General features: G+C 46.0%; 1 protein-coding gene across 2 annotated transcripts in view; it reads left to right on the top strand.

Moving 5' to 3' along the window:
• The window catches only part of MGRN1 (mahogunin ring finger 1), a gene marked incomplete at its 3' end in the record, with an annotated part of 50,221 nt that overhangs the window by 14,826 nt on the left and 14,735 nt on the right, over window positions 1–20,660 (top strand). For both annotated transcript variants that reach the window (XM_021411168.1, XM_021411169.1), the window contains 4 exon segments: window positions 8,467–8,584; window positions 13,062–13,128; window positions 16,185–16,237; window positions 19,152–19,199. In XM_021411168.1, coding sequence (XP_021266843.1) covers window positions 8,467–8,584; window positions 13,062–13,128; window positions 16,185–16,237; window positions 19,152–19,199 — 286 coding nt within the window.

The following is a 20,660-nucleotide window of genomic DNA, read 5'->3' as shown; positions in this document are numbered from 1 at the left end:
GTGGATACATTATCGTAGCTATTGTATAGAACTTATTGTTTCTGGACTCTGTGTGTTCACTTCTGTAACTAGGAACTCTGTCCTCTCACCACTCTGTCCATTGATTAGAGGTGGAAAACACAGTTTTTGGTTCCCTTAAAAGAATGTATTCTACTGAAATTTCATACCACGCATTAAGCCAGTGGCTTCCTCTTGTTCTGTTATCTGTTCCTCAAAGCTCATGCAACAAACATGAATTACCTAATTGCTTTCTAAATTGAATTCCTAGCTACAGTTTCTGAAAGTTAACGTAACAGTTAACTTCAGAGAAAAATATACTTCTTTAAATACAAATTTTTTGATCCACCCTGTCCATGGTTTGCCAGAAGATGGATCTCTGCTCAGGTGATGAAGGAGAAGTGAACCTTACCTGCCTCTGCACGAAACCAGGATCTGTGGTCAGTGCTCATTTCTTTGCCACATGTGCCTGGTGCTGCTGAGCTGCCCTGTTAGGATGGATGCATTTCCCAGAGCACTGATGCTTTATGCTGAAAGCCAAGGCACTTGGATTCAGCTCTTGCATCCATTGCTGTCCTTTTATTTAATAAATCATAGCTTAATTTCCTCGTAGTAGAGGGTTGGTGAACTGTCTATTTCTGCTCTGGAGTTCTTGGACAATAAATGCTATAGAAAAATGGGGTGTGGGGTGCTGTACCAGAAGCCAGTAAACTTTTTGGAAGGCATGATCCTGATTTCATGCAGATGTGCAGGTAATAGGGGCTGGGGGAAGTGAGATACAAGTACAGACTTTATAAGCTGCTTTAATTCAACCCAGGCTATTTTTCCATGTGGAAGTGGCTCATGAAGCACATCTTGGGGCTAGTGCAGCTGCCCGAATGAGGCATCTCTGCTTCTCTGGATTTGCTGGCTGCTAGTAAAAACCTTTTGAAGCTCTGATTTCAGCTTTGCAAAGCAGTTCTGAAAGGACAGTGCTATAATTACTTTGATTTATTATTTTCAAGTTCTAGTGGGGAAAAAAAAAATGGGACTGCATTTTTAGAGTTTTAAGTATAGAGAGTGCCTTTGTAGTGCACTAGCAGGAATGCAGCTTCCCTCTGTGTGAGGTGATACTTCTCTCTTTTTCTCAATTTCTCTTGGTGCTAACACCTACATTTAAGTAACAAGCGTGTGCAAGAGTTGCACTGCACTATGTATGAATCCAAAACTGTATCTCTTGCTGTCCAGCACTTGATTGGGAAGAAGACTGCTTTGTTTTAAAGACCCTTTTTTTTTTTTTCACTTTCCTAAATTGATGCTAATCCCTAAAATGGGAGAAACTTTCTGGACCATTTTCTAAAGCAGAAATTTCCTCCTAGTCCCTGGCCTGCAGCATGGCTCCTTAAAAGTGCTAGCCAACTTATTCTTGCTTCTTTGCTGGAGGAACTGCCAAACCTGATAGCATCCAAACCTGATAGCATCAATGCTTCTGCTCCTGTGAAACTGCTGCTGGGAACATCATTATGTTCATGCAATTTGCAGTGGGAGGATGGAGGGGATGTGACTCTCAGTGAGCAGAGGCACTGCTTGTTGTCAAGCTTGTGCTCACCTTGGAGCAACAGCGTTCCCTTTGCCTCTGGTCTGTGGGCCTGTCTTTACGAATAGCCAGTCTCTGTGACCAGAGGGAAGTGTTTCTGCAATCCAGGAAACTTCCTCCTAGAACTGCTTGGGCTCCATCTAAAAGCTGCTGGCTTTATCAGCGTGGGCCTGTGCTGCCTGTACTGACCTGTCTCAGAGAGCGTTCAGTACGTTCCTGGGTATTGCTGCTGGGAGATGTGTTCAGCTGTACTGCTTCCCAGCCAAGATCTTGGCAACATGTGTCTCCCAGCCACTACCTGCCTCTTGTCCTGAGCTACTGAACTCTGAATTTCACAGAGAGCTGTGTTGTTACCTTTTTGGGGTTGTAGTTGACCAATAAAGTGTGAAGACAGTGTATGTATGTGTTTGGGTAAAAGTAACCAGTACTTTCTGGTGCTAGTGCAGATACAGTAGCATCCTCTTGAACAACATGGGTATTAGTTTAAATCTGGAGGGAACCACTGCTCTATGTGAATATCTCTTGTCCAGGAAGAGTGAGCTTAAAGAATCTGTAGATGAAAAAAATGCTAGTTCTCGGAAGAACGGCTGGTGAATGACCCAGAGGATAACAGAGACCAGATCTGTCTATGTCTGGAGCCTTTCTTACGGCATGGAGTTAGTGGCAACCTGCTTCTGAACAGCTCAACATCCCTGTTATCCTCAGTTTTATTTATTTTTGTGGTTTTGTCCATTTATTTGGTTTTGGGAAGTTGGTGGGAGGGAGAACCTGGGATGTTGAGTCAGGAGGATATTTTAGAGATGGGGGGATTAGCGAGTGATTGGGTTTGTTCTGTTTGGCAAATTGTGGAGTGCAGAGATTAAGGGCAGTCCAGAGAGGAGGTGTGCAAGGGGTGGCTGGGATGGGACCTGGCTAAAAGGTATCAGAATCCCTGCCTTAGCACAGGGAGGCACAAGCACACAGATGTGTGAGCTGTACATCGGCTACTTGCTAGTGATCACCTGTAAGTCTGTGCTATCCTTCAGAGAAATGATAGGATAGTCTGTATTGCTTTCCCTTGCAGTGCTAACAGTTCCTAGAGAGTAGTTGAAGGACTTCCAATTTATAGCCTGCCTTTTCCTGCCGTGGATGATTGGTGTGTTTATACCCTCAGATTTGTTGCAGGAGACAGATACGCTTTTGGGAGCAGGTATGGAGATACTCATGTTCTTTTTTCGTGTGTGCTCAGTGAACGTATCCTTTCCTTTTCTGGCACAGCCTTGATGTGCCCACACACTATTAGGTTCCTGGGAGGGCCCCCAGGACTTTTCCAGCTGTGAGTATCCTGCTGACTAGCAGGAGGAGTTGTGTAGTTGTAACATGGCAGCAGCGGGTGTTTCCTCAGGGGAAGGAGTCAGACCAGCTGGAAGCACTTGCAGCAGCCAGCTCTGAGGGCAGGAGCAATGTGGGCAGATCAGGAGCTGCTGATAAATGTGACACAAGAGATGTGAGTTTTGCAGTCCTTTCTTGCAACGAAGACCTTCCTCTTTGGACAGAAAAAGTACTCTTTCTCGTCTTAGTAACATTGTCAATGTTGTTTCTTTGTTATAAGGAGAAAACAATGAAAACACACCAGTTTAGCTGTGCTAGTCTTCGCCCTTCTCAGGGTTATGCTGTTCCTGTTGCTGATGCACAAATGGGTTTGCTGGAGATTTTTTAGTCTCATTTCCTTGCTTCTTTTGCAATGCCTGCTACACATTACAAACGTCCTACCCCTGTCTTCCAAACTGACAGCGGATGTGACACTGCAATACATGATGTGTTTTGTCTGCATGTGGAGGTTTGAATAGTTGGTTCACAAAATGAAATCCAACTGAAATGTGTAGCTCAGTGCACGGCCGTTTCACTAAAGCTTGTGTAGGACAGACAGCAGCGCTCATATTCCTTTGTTTAATAAATAGCCTCTGTCTGTTCAGAGCCTTTGAAAGGTGCTCATGCTGCTTTTGGCTGTGGACTGTGGTGATTAATGTGAATTCTTTGCACAGAGTGATTTCTTCAATGTGAAGAAACCAGAGGCAGAGGTTTTTTCTGCTAGGCGCAAGCCTTAGAGCCAAAGCCTGCTTTGATCTGTGCAGGCACCAGTCCCCAAGGAACTGTAGTGTACAAAGTTCACATGCTGGAAAGCTAAATTGTGTAGATTTCATTGAACAGACAAGCCCTCTGTCTTTAATGAGAGTTCTGGCCTTTGTGCCTCTCTCTGTTGCTGTTCTGTAAGTTACCATCTTTGAAGCCTGGCTAGAGTCAGGAGCGCAGCTCTCCCTGCAGTGAGCTCAACAGCTCAAGCAAGAAGGCTGCAGGTGCTGGAACAGGATCTGGACGGCAGGGTTTCATTGCACGGTAAGGTTTTTGTTTCCTCCTGGCCTGGCTTGGAAGCCAAATCCTGTGAGGAGGCAGGGGAGGAGGAGGAAAGTGTGCATGGCAGTGACTGCAGTGCACCAACTGAGCACCCACAACTTCTGTGTAGGAGTTTTCTGGGGCTGGATCTTGCCTAACTCTGGCAGAGAACCAGGGCTGCAGCCTTCTTACATTTTGTTAATGTTTCTTTTGTCAATAAAAATCACTTTGAGTTACTGGGGACACTTACTCAACTTCCCTCTTCCCCCAAAGCTGACTTGTTCAGATCCTGTCCAAAGATGAAATGGAAATGTGCAGATGGAAGAGAGGGGCATCGATGTACTTGCTCCACATCAACTCCTGCCCCCTTTGAACATCAGCAGAACATGACTAGCTCTCTCCTCATCACAACAACGTGAACCTGCCAGGCAGCTGCAGGCTGCAGCAGTGGAAGAGCTGGTTCCTGAGTACCCTCTAGAGCTGGGACTGGTGCCCTGCTGTAAATTTCCCCAGGCACCGACTTAGGGAGGAGTGAGGGAAAAACTCCCCTGCATGTTATTCTTGCATCTCTAGTGAGTGTGTAGCAACAGCAGCTTCATTCAGCTTAGCCAGAGGTTCCCAAACACCAGCTTGCCCCTGGTGGTTTGAAAGCTAATTAAGGTCTACAGGTGCCCAGTAGCAAATCTAGTCTGCTTGAGCCATGGACTGAGCTCCTGCATGCAAGCAGGAAGTGCTTCTCAGCTGAGGGCAGAGGAGTGAGACTTGGGGAATCATTTCAGTTCGTTTCCTGGTCTCTTGAAATCACTGTGTTGTAGCCTCTCATCTGCTGGTTCTGTGTTACATGGCTAATCTGGGGGTCTGGCACGGAGGAGGAAGCAGTCAATATGGGGTGTTAGCTTTGCTCTGTGGGAGTAAAGATGTGTCAGAGAGCTTACAGGAGGAGATGAGCTGCATGAATCCTGAGGACAAAGCTGGGGGCTGCGGCTGTAGTCAGTCATGTGGTTCCTTACATTGTTTGTGGTTCTCATGGCTGTCAGGGGTACCTGAGCAAACAAGCAAGTTTAAGAATGGGAATGGAGATTTCGGTTTGGACCTGATCTAACAGGACAAACCCTACTTCTTCATGACCTTGAGCTGCCAGGGATTGCAAGGTAATTTTTTTGGGTCTCCCATACGGATGGCAAGCTGCCCTGGTGCTGTCTGAAAAGTTGCAGCCTGAGAACTCTGATTTCAGCCTTTATGCAGGTAAAGGCCATGCATTTCTTCTCTGGTACCATTTATTCTTAATACATATTCTCTTTCTGTCACGTCACCTTGGCCCTACGGAGTTCCTCTGCTATGAATCTGTGTACATGGGTTATGTCCTTTCTCAGGAACTGGAAGCAGTGTATGCCAACAGCACGTGGATTGCTTATATTCTTCAACAAGCACACTGTCTATGTCAAGCATCCAGGCCATCTCTGACCTCTGCTCTCTCCTCTGCACTTCAGTTGCAGTATGTTCCTCTCTTATTGTCAATTAGATAAGTCATTCCCCTCCTTCCCAGCTGCACAGGGAGAATTGTGCCTCTCTGCATAGCTGGGAAGCTTTGAGAGAGCCAGAAAAGGAGCTAGATACAGGCATAGTCTATTCATTGTGCCTGACAACTCAGTAAATAAAACTTCACTCAATTGCGAGCTCTGTAATTCACATACAAAAGATCTGTCATCCTGATCTCTCCCACACCGTGCTTTAAATGCAAAGGATGGAGTGAGACCTTCCAGTAAAGCAGCACAATTGTAGTGCACTTCAGAAAAGTCTTTGAGGGTGAGGTATTGTCAGTGCACCTACCTTGGCAAGAAAAACAGAGAGCATGTGATGGTCCTGGTCTTCATCATGACCTTTCAGAATTTAACACTGATCCCGTGACAAGCCTTGAAGACCATCTCCTCCTGGATCCTCACAGGCTGCTGGAACTACACCAGCTTTCCAGGGAAAGGCAGTTCGTGCCAATGGAGAACCTAATTATTTCTTGGGTGTGAGAAGAGTTAAGTATCCATCATCATCTGGTATCCAGGTTCTTAGCGCTTCAGCTGCAAAATGCATCCTAATGGCTGTGCTTTAAATCTCTGTGTTGGACAATGAGCCCTGGAGGGCAGGCAGCCATCCCTGTGAGCTCTGTGCACTGACCTCAGGTTGGGAGGCCTAGAGCTGGCAGTGTGGGTGCTGGGAGCCTGGCTCAGCCCGTCCCCCTGTATGAGCAGGGTTCCTTTGGGTCCTGCATCAGCTGGGGCTGGGAATGTGCCCTGCCTTGCCCTGCCTTCCCCTTCTGCTTAGAGAGGGGGATGCAGTGGTAGGGTTGCTAAAAGTGTCTTTAAAAAGTCACCAAGTATGCCTTGCCACAGAAATGTTGCTAAGGAGACTGAGGAAGGTTAAGCTCCAAAAGCAAGATAGAAAATATGTATTAAAGAGTTACAGTAAGTAAAGCAGGAGCTGCATTCAGCTGCTGGTAGGAAGCAGAGCAGCTGCTGCTGCACCTTGTCCTCCAGCCAGTGCTGACTGTGGTGTCTCATCCATTACAAAGTCTCTGCACATGCACCAATCCCATTTCGTCGTCCAGGCTCTTTAGTGTAAAATAGCTTCTTGTACAATTTTAAGGCTCAGATGTGTCTTCACTAATCACCTCTGCCATCCTCCAGCCCAGTCTTTTCTACAAGATATGCAGTCTCAGGTGTGATGCTCAGTTCTGCAGCTCTTGGCTGATTGTACAACTTGTGCTTTTCCCATGTTTGCTCCACCACCTCTGGGAGTGAGCTGTCCAGCCCTCCTGCTCCCAGCTTAGAGAAGCTGGAGGGCATTTTGTCTGATGTAGAAGAGCTTTTCATCGCCATTCTCTTCTGGTGTGCTGTGTTCCTTCACAAAGAGCAGTTAGGCTGATGCTAATTGGAGCTTTCCAACTTCTGCTTATGCAGCTGGTGGCTTGTAAACTGTGTCTGCATTTTGTAACAGCTGAACGTCCTCTTCTATTCAACAGAATTGTATTTTACCAGCAAGGATTCTCTTTTCTGTACCTCTGTGCATACTTTGTTAGCTGCTTTACCTGACAGCACTCCATGCTCATTTGGCCCACAGCAAAGCAATGCCTTGGTCTCTTCTGGTGTTGTCCTCTTCACAAGGCTGGCAGCAGCACTGTCCACCTTATTGTCTGAGTTGTTACCAGCAAAATCTGCCGAGCTGGTTGGCAGGGAGTACTTTGTGATATCCCAACTTGAATTAAGGAAAAACTCAACCTAGAGCTCCTGGTCCTCAGAGCCTGTTCCTGGGCTGTCTGGTTGATCATGGCCAGTGGCAGTTAAGTCTGAGCATTCACCAGAGCTTCTGACTGCTCAGAGATCTTTGCAGTGACTGGAGGCCAGCGTTCTCCCAGTCTAACTTTATGAAGCTTTGCCCTGGAAGTCAGGTTTAGTGTAGGAGAGACAACATCCTATTATTGTGATGGGTTGTTAACGTCTTCCTTGTAGAACTGAAGATAGGCCTGTCTGTCACTGGGCCTGTGGAGGTCTGTTGTTTCTGCAGTGTAGGCCTGTTGGGCGAGGGATCTTTCTCTCTGTTTTGTCAACATGCCCTGAACACAGTGTTCATAGCTCAACAGCACAAAGGCTGTGGTGGTAAAACCAGCTTTGGATGCTCCCACCCTGCTTTATAGTCCACTGTGCCAGAGCTGGCGTAGTGAGACACTGCACACCTTCAGCTCAGAGATCTCACAGCAGAAAGGGGCAAAAAATCCTGTTTCGCCATTGCAGCCCCTTGTGAGTTGTGCTACATGTAGTGAAATGTATCCTCTGGGGCAGACAGTGCTGAGGGTTCTGGTTGCAGGAGATGCTGGATGTTAGCTCTGGTCCCCTACCCAGAGGCGCACAGCCCACCCTGGCAGCACTGGGACGTGGCTGCACTTCATTGCTGGCCCTTGGGTCAGTGGGAGAGTTGTGACTTGCACCTCAGGGGAAACATGTGAGGAGCAGAGAGCTGGGGAGTTGATCTGAATGGATCTTGCTTGCCAGAATGGTCCCATGCCAAGTAGTGTTTCTCACTGCAGTCCTGTCCTGCAGAGGCCAAGGACAGCTCTTAGTGCCTTGTTGTGTGTTGCTGCTGTTAGATCACTCTTCATTCTTCCTGGGTTTCCTGCAGAAGATAACTGTGTACTGGGTGGGAAGGCAGCGTTGCCTTGGCTCTGGATTTAGTGTGCTAGCTTTTGCTAGGCTGCTGCACCCCAAAACTCCTCTGACACGCAGTGTTTTCAGGCAGGTCAGTATGGATCCAATCAGACCTTGCCTGTCTGCGCTGCTTTCCCTCCTCGTGCTCACCTTCTTCCCTCCCCCTCCCCTTTTTGTATTCCCAGTGAATGGCTGCCAGCCCCTGCCAGCTCTGCCTCTTTGAGCTTCCACTTGTGATTCCTGGAAGGCAGACAGGCGTGAATGAATGAGAGCCTAGCAGAGAGCAATCACTTGTTACAGCAAGTCTTCTTTTACCCCTTTCTTCAGATACAGCACAAAGAATCCCTCTCTGCAGTCTGAGACGGTTCATTACAAGAGAGGGGTAAGCCAGCAATTCTCCCTGCCTTCCTTCAAGATTGATTTCTCGGACTGGAAGGATGATGAGGTAAGTCTTTTCTCAGTGTCGTCTTCTTTCCACAACTCTGTTGCCCCAGAAGCGTTGGCCTCCATTTAGTGTCACTGAGATACGGTTGGAAGATTTGCACTCACAGCTGCCACGGCATGTTTTGTGGGTGTGAGACAAACAGGGCCCTGGGAAGAGCAGATATGAACACTGCCTGGGAACTTGGCAACAAGATGAAGCAAACAGGGAAGAAAAGAAACTGAAAGAAGCAACTTATGATAACGCTGGTCAGCTGGCATCCCAACAACTGGCGTAGGAGGGAGGCGGCAGAGATTGGCACAGGAGCTGTTCCCAGAGGAGCCTACGCTCTTCAGCCTTGTTCTCCCTGCCAGCCAGAGAACTTGTGGGAACAAATGTAGCCCTGTTCACTTCCTCAGTCTTTCCCAGTTACCTTTGGACAGGGTTGATAGAGATTCTAAAAAGGTCTGTCTTCATCTCTTTTCTTCTTTTTGGCTAGTCCTCTAGAGCAGACTGCAGTGGTCTCCAAAATGGGATGCACGCAGGACAGTTCACTGGGGTGTGAGAAGAACTACAGCAGTAAATGTTCATAGTTCATAAATTAATATACATGTGTTTGGAGTGTATGACTAAAATTGTTATACTCATGGGAGTGAAAAATCAAAATAGTTTGGAGACTGCTGTTCTAAAAAAGCAGTACCATGCAGTGAGGGGATACTCTCCCTCCTGGGGCAGATACACACTGGTGCATTAATGCCTTCCTCCTTTTATTTTCATTTAACTCATAACTGCAAACAGATGAAGGTTTGGTTTTAATTAAGCTCTGTGGCTTTTATTACATAGCAAGATCTATGGAGTCCTATTAATGTTGGTATCTTTGCAGAATTCCAATCCAGGCAATAACTCTGCTTCTTGAGCCTCTAAAAGTTGGCCCAAGGGCTTCCCTGCATGTTACACGAGGCAGGAAGGCTTTGGTGTTTGCCCTCCTCTGTGCAGAGCTGTCCTAAGACATTCCTCATGCAGAGGAGCTGGCCCGTAGCTACTGCTAATACACTTGTTCCTGCAGACCCTTCTCCCAGGTCAAAATTAATACAGTGCTCCTTTCTTCTCTCAGGCTTGTATAAGAGTATTGTGTATGTGAACCCTAATAGGAAACACTATCTATTAAAAAAAATTAAAAAAAGGAACGAAAGAAAAGTCATCTTTCATGTATTTTGAAAAGACTGAATAGCTATTGTCTTGAAGTTACAGTTTTAACTAGAATCAGTCCTGTGCTTTAACAGCACTGTGGCAGTTACCAAGAGCCTGCAGAGTCTGGTCTCCTGATGTCCTGGTTTCTCTGCCAATATATGATTTCACAAGTTCAGCCTACAAAAGCCTGGAAGAGCTGCTTTTCAACCCCTTCTGTCATCTGAGGGAACTGGAAAGCAGGAGCTCAGATCCCCTTCTTAAAGAATTGGGAAGCTTGATTTTCACTTAGGTTCATGCCAGCAAGGTTTTAATTTGAGTACTGAAGTCATGTCCCTTTGACAGCTTAAAGGGAAAGGGAGATGCTGTGGAAAAGCAATCGTCTAGCTCCCTTTGCTTGATTCTGCTGCGTCCTCTGGTCTTTTTCATTGCTTTTATGGGGGCTCTGGTTGTGGAGACAATGTGAGACAAACACTGTGATTCGGAAGTTTCTTTTCCCACTTTGGCTGTGTGTATACATTCTTTTTTTCAGTCCAGTAAAATGCTATATCTTCTTTACTGTCCACTGAAATGCAGCGCTTTTATCTGCCAGCTGGCTGAGTGTTATCAATCAGCTGTATACAGATGTGTTCGGATTGCCTTCCAACTTCATTGTTGTTGTCAAAAAAAAAAAAAAGAGAGATTTCTTTCATGTTTTTTTTCAGTGTAATACTCAGAGATGATGTAGTTCTTGGCTGATCAGCAGAGTGGAAAATAGTGTTATGTTGAGTTGTTCTGTGGAAAAACCTTATAAAAACACACTTTTTACTTTGTTTTCATAATACACTGGTTTGCTCGTGAGCTATAGTGTAAGGCTTGTGTTGGCAGTTATTTTCAGGTCCCTAAAATGATTGGAAAATGGACCATTAAAGAGGCCTTTTGTCTGAGAGTGCAAAAGTTTATATGGTAAAACAACCACGGCTGGTTGTTTTACTGTGATGTGACTTTCCCTTCGCATGGACAAAAAGTAGCCATTGTGTTATGGTAATAAATCAGAGCAGGAAGCAAAGCAAAGCCATTAGCTTCTTTCAGCAATCTTAATCAACTGTCCTCAGTGAATTAATTTTTTTTTGCCTTCTCTGGCATGCTGTAATAGTTCAGAAATGCAGAGTTGAAAATAGTGACCGTGTGAGTTTCTTCTAACAAGTACTGAGATGTTAAATTATGTTTTTATGTTCTCTGTGTTTCTCTGCTCTTTTGGAAAGAAATTATGGTCGTTTGAAAGAGGAATAAAACGTAAAATCATCATACACAGACTGAAAATCAGTATCCCTCAGGTTTGAAGACAATCTGAGACAGCAGGGGTCAACCCATAAGGTCTTCCAGCACATGCTTTCCCTGTGCAGTTGGATATGTGTATTTGAACAGTTGTGTGCATAATGCAGCCAAGAGATGTTTCTGGAAAATGTTCAAGTTGTGTGCTCCTGGGCCACTCAACTCCTAGCAGAAGAGTGGAAGGTTGGGATTGTCTCTGTTCTCACACAATCAGAGAATCTCAGAATTGTAGGGGCTGGAAGGGTCCTCCAGAGATCACTGAGTCCAACTCCCCTGCCAAAGCAGGCTCTCTACATCAGGTTGCACAGGCAGGCATCTAGATGGGTCTTGAATATCTCCAGAGAAGGAGACTTCACAGCCTCTCTGGGCAGCCTGTTCCAGTGCTCCATCACCCTCACTGGGAAGAAGTTCTTTCACATATTGGTGCGGAACTTCCCATGCTCCAGTTTATGGCCATTTCCCCTTGTCCTATCCCCACAAACCACTGAAAAGAGATTGGCCGTATCCATGGGCCACACAGCCCAAGGGAGGGTGAGAGCTGTAGACCAAAGCACATGCATGCAGCTAGTAACAGAGGTGTGGCCATGTGGGCTATGGGCTGGGGCCTCTTGGTGGATGGATGACGGGGTACATCGTATCCATGTACAGTTATCAACATTTAGATGTAGTTCATCCAGGGTGGAACCATTTCCAGCTATGCCAGGGCTTGCCCTGAGGGTTGCCTTGCATCCAGTCTGGTGTTTTGGGTTGCTTTTGTGCCAGTGACTGAGAGTATCCTCATGGCGTTGGAGGAAATCACAGGACCAGCGGTTCAGAGGGTGAGGAAAGAGCAGGAGGCCCCAGAGCACCAGCTGAACGACCCCATGGCGCTTTGAAGTGAGTCTCAGCTTTCACTGGGAAGCTGGAAACAGGCTGCCTGGAGCACTGTGGTGAAAGGACATCTTTTTCTCTCTTGGCAAGAGATGAGACAAGAAAACCAAATCAGTAATTAACAAGAACACCAGAAATCCAGTCTCTGAGCCACTTCCGTTCCTGGCATAGGACAGTGTTTGTAAGGTTGTATTTTTCTTGCATGTATAAGATCATACATAGCTTTTGAAGTGCTTTAATGAAGTGCAGGGCAAGGGAAGAAACTGAGTCTATTTTCCTTGCACTCAAGGAAACTCTCAACTCTTTACATTTTCACCCTCATCCATTAGAAGGTCGGGGACCTGAACTTCATAACATGCCAAGAGATGGAAATCAGTCTGGTGTTTCTTCAAAGTGCTGTGCGAGCTTGAAGTTTTGCAGATTTCTTTCTACATCTTCAAGAACTTCATACAAAAATTAGGGCTTTTTTTTGTGGTGTGGGAAGCATAACGTGTACTGCTGTTCTACGGTCATAGAATCATAGAATGGCTTGGGTTGCAGGGGACCTCACAGCCTCCCCAGCTAAAAGGCTAAATCATAGAATCATAGAATTAGCTAGGTTGGAAAAGTCCTACAAGATCATCCAGTCCAACCATCCACCTACCACCAATAACCCCACTAAACCATGTCTCTCAACACCATATCTAAACATTTCTTGAACACCTCCAGGGAAGGTGACTCCACCACCTCCCTGGGCAGCCCATTCCAGCGCCTGACCACTCTTTCAGACAAGCAGTATTTCCTAATGTCCAGCCTAAATCTCCCCTGGTGCAACTTGAGGCCATTCCCCCTCGTCCTGTCCCTAGTTACAAGAGAGAAGAGGCCAACCCTCAGCTCACTACAACCTCCCTACATCATCAAGAAATAATGCTGAGAATTCTGTGCTGTAGAGCTTCCTGAAGTCTCATAATCTCTGAGGCCCACAGGCACGGCCAGGGCAGTAGCATGGCCTTCAGTGGGAGAGGCTGCTGCTCCTGCAGGTGAAAAGCTTGGTATCCTGCAACTTCATTCTTCTATTGCTAACGCAATTGCAAGTCTTCAGACAGGCCTGGTGTGAATTGTCTAAATTCATCTTGTTTCCTTCCCTCAGCTGAACTTTGACTTGGACCGTGGTGTGTTCCCGGTGGTCATCCGAGCAGTGGTGGATGAAGGGGATGGTAAGCGTGGCATAAGCTCACTCAGTCTTCTTCTGGTTGGCTGGATGTTAAGTGGCCCTTCAGGGAAGGCCTCATTCTGCAAAAGCAAAAACATTTTACGTGCAGCAAAGATGTGGGGAGCTTTTCCAGAATAAAATTATTTCAGGAACTCACCATTGCTTCCTTTTGTTAAAAGAGCTGAGCTAATCACAGACTCTTACATAAAGATATGCTTTTAAAGATGACCCTGATTTTTTGACAGGAAAGTTGGTCAGGTAGTTAGTTTTGGAGTGGGGTTTAGGAGAGCTGGGGTTAGATCTTGGCTCTGCCACCAGCACCAGCCCCAAACTGGAACAAATGACTCCGTCTCTCTTTGAGTTTTCTGTTTGCAGTCCTGTGATGCAAGGATGGAGTTTGTCTCTTCCACCTCTTTAAGGTTAAAGCCATCTTTGTCAAAGCTAGAGCTATCTGTTGGGCTGAGGGGCCTTCCAGTAGGAGCAGTCAGAGGAAAAGAAAGGGCTTTTAAAGCCTCAGGCCACTGTTCAACCACATACAGATTAATTCAGCACTTTAAAATTATCTTCTTTTTTTCCCAAAGGAAGTTGAATGATATAAATAAAAGAGCGTAACTTTTGATGGTAAATAATATTGCTGGTTATTTTTAAAGCACACTGCCCTTTCAGAGAAGAATGGGCAGTAAATGTTAATCACGTTGCGCTGTGTTTTCCTTAGGGTGTGTGTGCTTTGGGGCTCTGTGTGTTTGCACTCATTCTGAGCACTGGTGATGAAAGGGGCACAAGAAAGTCACATGTTCTCTACAACTGATGGCTGTTGTGCTCAGCAGGACCAGCGTTCTCCTTCTGCTTTTTGCAACTTTTTGTACAAAACTGAGAAAAAATCAGAAAGGAAAAAAATCCCTTTTTGATTGTACTGTTTATTGCAGTTTGCGTGCTCTGCTTCCTATGTGAGAGTGCAGAGAAATTCATTGCATTATTTTACAGTCCTCCAAGCAAACAGAACTGGATGAGCCAATTTAAAGTGTGACTAACAAAGCATGCTGCAACATAAAAGAAATTGCTTTTAGAGTGCATCTGTTTTTACTGATTTCAGGCGCTGTTAGTAATATTGGCATATATATCTTGACCACAGATAAAAAAAACACCTTCCACTATTTGTTGAGTTTTTGCCAATGTATTTCTACTTTCTTATGTTAGACATACCGAGAAAGACCAAAAATAGAACAGGAGGCAGCTTGGGAAGCATACATTTATGCACATACCATGTCAGCTCTCAGCCAACAGTGAACTGTCATCTATATTAATAACCTGGAAAGGCAATTTCTTTTAAATCCTCTCCTGGAAAGAATATCAGCACAAAAATATGTGACACTTGAACAAGACTGGGAGAAATTGTTGTGTATTCTGGTTCTTTTTTTACTGGTGAGGTGGGCAGGAGCTAGCCTTGCATGTTTGGAGTACTTGGAAAATTACAGCTAGCTTGTAACTACTTGCAATAAATAAAATTGAATGGGAAATTAAAGTAGCAGTCAGCAAGATGTCGGTTTGGACTGATTTCTGCCAAGGAGATGTTTGTGTTCCTTGAAGAATGTGAGCTTGCAATGTTAGCACTCTTCATTCCTGCCTGTGGAATTGCTCTCAATAAAGGTACAGAAATCCTTAAGGGAGGGAAGGTGCTGTGCTGCCCCAGCCATACGTGCTGCTTGAATGAGCAGGATATGAAGGGAAGCCATGTCTGTTATCTCTTCCTTGGCTATTCAGATTGCAGTGAGGGACCTCTGTTCTGGATGCCACTGTGTTCCTGATTGCACCCTAATTGCTGTGACCATTCTTGGTTATCCAGCAAATCTACAGTTCTGGACTCTTATTCCCCAGGCTGCTGTTTCCAAGCACGGTCTCTGTGCCACAATCCAGTGAATGGTTCCTTTTTTGCCTTTGTTGTTCATGGGGCCCCAAAGAAGCTATCAAGCTCCCATCCCTTTTTAGACATCACAGGAGACATTTCCTCCAGCTGTTAACTTTCTGGCACAGAGCTCATAGAGGTGCCTGTCTGCTCTTCTGCATGTGCTAACCACAGCAGAGGTAGGTCCAGGTAGGGCTGAGTGGTGACATAGACCACCTGAGACCTCCTCTTCCCATAGAGTCTGAGCATAGTTAGACAATAGGCAGACAGTTGGAGCTGAGCAGGACTGTGGAGTCTTGAGCCAGAGAGGTCAGGACTGTGCCTCTGTTTGGCACCTGTGTTTCCCTGTGGTTTTGTTTGCTGATAGAGCCGTGGATGCAGTACAGAAACCTCTGCTGACCCCTTCTGAATGCTGCTGGATTAAGGGAGGGCCTCAGATCTGGAAGAGGAAGACAGGATATTTGACACTGGGGAAAAAAATCAGATAACTGGACAGAGGTGTTTCACTGTCCAGAAGTATGAGAAATAAAAATAAATAAATAAATCCTACACAAGTGTGTAGGATTAGACTATAATAAAGTGGTAAGTACTAGGGCTGGAAGGGCTGCCAGCTGCTGTTAAACCAGATAGATTTGTTCATCTGTAGTAAATTCAGGTAACTAAACCCAAGAATGGAGGGAGGGAGCAGAATTCCACTGAACTCTTTGTTTCAGTTCTTTTATCCATGCTATGTTTTAGCAGCTTCCCTATGAGGATCTTACAGGGGACAGTGTCAGAGGCCTTACTGAAGTCCTGGAGGACAACACACACTGCTCTCCTCTCATCTGTCAGGCTGGTCATTTCATTGTAGAAGCTTATCAGGTTGGTCAGGCCTGATTTCCCCTTGGTGAATTCATGCTGACTACTCCTGATGATTTCTTCCTTCATGTGCCTGGAAGTGGTTTCCAGGATGAGCTGTTGCATCACTTTCTCAGGGACTGAGATGAAGCTGACTGGTCGGTGGGTCCCCAGGTCCTCTTTCTTTTAAACTGCAAGAGGAGATAAAGGTGGTATCAATTTTAAAAGTGCAAGCGGACTAAAATTCAGCTCATGGTGATATCGTGCTTGTGCTGCTTTCAAGGTTTAACTGGGACTGTTCTCTTTTTTTTTTTTTGCAGTAGTGGTTGAGGTGACAGGCCATGCCCATGTTCTTCTGGCTGCATTTGAAAAGGTAAATGACTTCTCTTTTCCCTCTGTCCTTATCGCTGTATGTGTAAATATTTCCACGGGTCATTAGTTTGTGTTTAGATATCACTTAGCACAATGGGGTCCTGCCATGTGACTAGAGTTCCTGGGCGGTACTGCAGGAGAAATAATCGCTTGCAGCAACTGTTGTGCAGTCTGTCATCACCATTTGTACCTGAGCTGGTCAGTCAGCTAATTGTAGCTGGTGTTTCCTGTGTGTGGGGACAGGGTGTGCCGTGGTGTCTGTGATGTTTGAGACTGGTAGATGTTGACCAAGGCTTCTGGCGTGCAGCTTTCCAGGGCCTTGTGATCAATTTGCAAAACCGGATTTGCTGTGTCCAGAGCCTGCTGCACCTTTGTTTGGCCTTACTTTATGCTTAGGACCAACCCCTTTTAGGGCTCGGGATACATCCTGCATCAAGTCTCTGCTTTTCCTTGATTGTAGCTGACCTGAGCACCACCTGTGTGGGGAGGCTAAGCACAAGCCTTGATAAGAGTCTCCTCACGTGTTAACTGTACCTTGAAAACATTTACAAGAGTCCTAACTACTTTATGTTGTGTCTGGCTGTGGTAATACTACAGACACGTGTCCTGGGCAAGTGATGTATAGTGACATGCTAAGACGAGGCAAATGATGCTGCGGCAGAGTTGAGCGTGTAGAGGAGAGCAGCATCAATGCTGTGCTGTTGGAAGTTCCCCACTTCCAGGCTGGCACGTGGGCTAACTTCTCCTCAGTCTGCTCGGTCCCTGTCATGTCCAGAAGTAAGTAGGAGTAAGTTGCCAGGACTTATCCTAGGTGGATAGCGTGGATGGTGACAAGCTGAGTCAGAGGGCCTGGGCAGCACAGTCAGTCCTCAGGAAGCCCTGTGGTTGGAAGATGCTCTGAGTGCTTGGTATGTGTTGGACTTACTCCGGACAATTAGAGATCTATGAGAAATGAGATGGGCAGCTGCAGCACTCTGGGACTAGGGCAGGGATGCTGTTCTTCTAATTGCCTTGTCCAGATGAGCTGGAAAAATCAAAAAGCCTCTGGAATCCCTCAGTCATTACTCAGCAGCACCTGAGGGAGGACGGTGTGGGCAGTAGGTCCTTGAGAAAGGCTGTAGAGTTTGGAGTCCTGCTGACATCTTGGTGGGACTGCATTGTAGAATCTCAGGGCCAGCGCTTGATAACTGTGCCTTATAGAAGCATCTTTGCCTGAGATGGCTTCCTATGGAGCAAGGTTAGGCCCCACAGTTGTGAGAAATGGCACCTAGGCTGTGACTGGTACCATGAGGTGCCACATCTCCCAGTGCATGTTAAATATGCTGGAGATCGTTAGAGCTGTTGTGTTGTTTTCCAGGTCAATAGTGTTTTTAGTCCCAGACAGCTGCAAACCCTGAGAACGCAGTCATGCAGCTGGCACTGGGGGAGGAAGGCAGCGCCAAGGCCTGCAGAGTGGTCTGGTGCATATTGGGAATGTATTAATACGAGGGTAAAAGCAAAGCACTGGAAACTTCTGGCTCATGAGTTTGGAAAGTAGCTTCACCACTCCAGCTTTGGAAGCAGGCTGTCGAGAATTATAGATAATTTCCATGTACTGTGCAGAGCTTCTGAGCTGTCTGGATACATAAAGGTGACAGCGGATGTTCCCTCAGTGCTAAGCAAACTGAACAACCAAACTGGGAACTAACTAAAGCTGCTCAGGCCATTCCATCAATGCTGGCTGATGTCCTGTGTCCAGCTCCAAGACTGAATCTGCTTCCCTTCTTTTCCCAGTCTGTGTGTGCTGTGAGAGAGAGGTGCTGCCCACTGGGGCTACTCCTTACTTCTGATCTTCCAGCTGTATGCTTAAAACAAGATCAAAATCTTTTTTTTGAAGGTCCGAGGGCAAAGTGCTTATAGAGTTCTTTCTCCTCCTATCCTTAGAATAATTGCAGCTTTTGAAGTGTAGGTACATCAATCTAGTGGAGGTTTTTGCTAATAAGCACTGCTGCTGATCAGCGAAGCGTGCTCAGAGGACAGGCAGGTCAGCAGCCTTGGCAGCTTGCTGTTTGTGTGCGTCTTTCAGAGCACACTGGTAACCTTGACACTGTGCAGGGTCTGACCTTGTAGCTTTTCCAAAGGCAGAAACTTGGCATTTTGTGTTTGCCTGAAAAGCAGTGCTGTTTTGTCTTTTGGTGTAATGTTTTTGTCCCTTCCTTCTGAAACTCCTCCAGCAAACAGATGCGTGTCTGCAACTGCTCGCAGCAGCAGGCCTTGCTGGAGTTTCCTCTCAGTTTCCTTCCATGCTCTCAGTACTCTGGCAGAGGAGCTGGTTTGATTCACATCAGTTGGCACTTGTGGATGCTGGAGAAAATAGAAGTAGCGTGCTATTCCTGATACTAATTCTGACACCAGGTACACACGGAATTGTTACAGTTGTGCCTGCTGTGGCTGAGCCAATGAAATGCTAGGGGTGCTGAGGCAGGGCACGTGTTTCTGACTGCATCCAGTGGCCTCATCTTGCTCTCAGCCTCGTGCCACCCCCTGCTCTCCTGGGGCTCCAGCCTTGAAAATGGCTCTGACTCTGGGTGTTAGCTAGGGAGTTATCAAATACTTCCTGCCAAGTATTGCTGCACTTGTTGAAGAAGTGTTTGCACCCAGCCAGCCTGCCTGCACCCTGAAAGCATGCAGCGTGCCACTGGATTTCTGTGTATGCTCTGGTCCACAGCCAAGAAACTAACTAACTTGAGCCAGGTCCATCTGCCTCTGTGCTACACCGATGCCCTGTTCCACTGCCTGCTGGGATCAGCTGCTGTTCAGGTTATAATACACGTGCCACTTTTCCCTTAGCTAAGAGATGACAACTGATCATTAATCTGTTTTAATTTCTGTACACTTTGGCTGTCTAATGCATTTCTTTTTTTTTTTCCTCCTAGCACGTTGATGGCAGTTTCTCCGTGAAGCCATTAAAACAGAAGCAGATTGTAAGTACTTGTTTGCTGCCGATTAAAGACATACTTGTGTGCCACAGATGCCCAGAGGTGCCCAGTGGGAAGCTTTGATATTAGTTCACCAAGAGCCTGACATCTTGACTACTTAGCTCAGATAACAGCAGCAAAGCCTGCTGCTTAGTGTTGGGCTGGATGTTGTGCAGGAATGTGTGGTGGGGGAACAAATATGGCAGTGCAGTCTGTTTATTCTTCTCTGCAAGTCAGGCACTGTATATAAATCTGATCTTCTTTATATATTGCTGCCTTGCAGACATTTGGTGCTTTTATAAAACGGGGAGAACTGCTACTTATAACACAGTACTGATGTTTTGATCTCTGTATAGGCGTGTGTAAATTAGGTTTGTGTAAATGAGCTTAAGCACTGTACATGTTAAGCAACATGAAGCACATCTGTGAGTGAAGGGAGCATGGCAAACAGAACGTTAGGGATTTGCAGCCCTCTTTTAGCCCAGCCCGACGTGGTGTGATGCACAGAAACTGTGCAAAGCCTTATCAAGATTGAAATTGCACCTGGTCCTGCATGGAGAGAAATACATAAGCAAATGCAAACTTCTAAGATTGCCAAGAGTTTAAGTTTCTGAAAGGAAATTGGGTAGCAATCCTGCTGCAAGGATCAGATTGAAATGTCTTGGTGAAAGAGGTAAGGTTGAACATACAAGTAAGGTGATCAAATGGATCTGGGAAATGCTCTGTTTCCTGAGAAACTGTCTTAAATAGCCTGGCAGCTGCAGTATGCATCTTGCATTTGTATGAAGGATAATGCTCTTCAGGTTAGTTCAATCCAAGATGATGATGTTCTGGTGCATGGTCTTAAGAGATACAAATTAAGAGGCAGGAATTCAGCAGATTGTGTGGTACTGAGAGCAGTGATTCAGTCATGGTAGTTTGGAGTCCTCTCAGAACAGTGGCTTATGTAAAACTTGGCTGAAGTAAGGGGACTTTCAGTACCTGACTAGCTTCCTCCTACCATTCCTGCATCTGTTATAGTCTTGTCATCCTTCTCATTGCTGGAGCTCTCATCAAGTCTGAGCATTACTCACTAGATCTGTCTGGATTCTTCCCACATCTTGAAATTACTTCCTTGTTGCTTGGAAACTCGACCCTTCCCGTCCTTGTTGCCGTCACCTCCATCCTCACTGCAGTGCACACAGCATGCAGTGTTCTCATTTCCTTGTTGTTCTTGAACATACAATATTTGTATGATAATCAAGGGTAAGTTTAGCTTTGTGCTTCATGCTGCAGAAGTACATTTTTGCATCATCTGTTTTTCCTCCCCATTTCACAGTGAAGCTCCTCATATTTTCCTCTTACCCATGCTTGGCTCTTTTCTGCAGCTTTACCTGCTCCATGATGGATTCAGTTCCTGACCTCTTGGGGCTCCCTGCTCCTCATCAGGCATTTCTGCAGTGCATTGTTGGGTCTGTCCTGTTTTCA

Source organism: Numida meleagris, chromosome 13, assembly GCF_002078875.1.
Source record: "Numida meleagris isolate 19003 breed g44 Domestic line chromosome 13, NumMel1.0, whole genome shotgun sequence".
Taxonomy (NCBI): Eukaryota; Metazoa; Chordata; class Aves; order Galliformes; family Numididae; genus Numida; species Numida meleagris.
The sequence above is the reverse complement of the archived record's forward strand: the minus strand, read 5'-3'. Positions and strand labels throughout refer to the sequence as shown.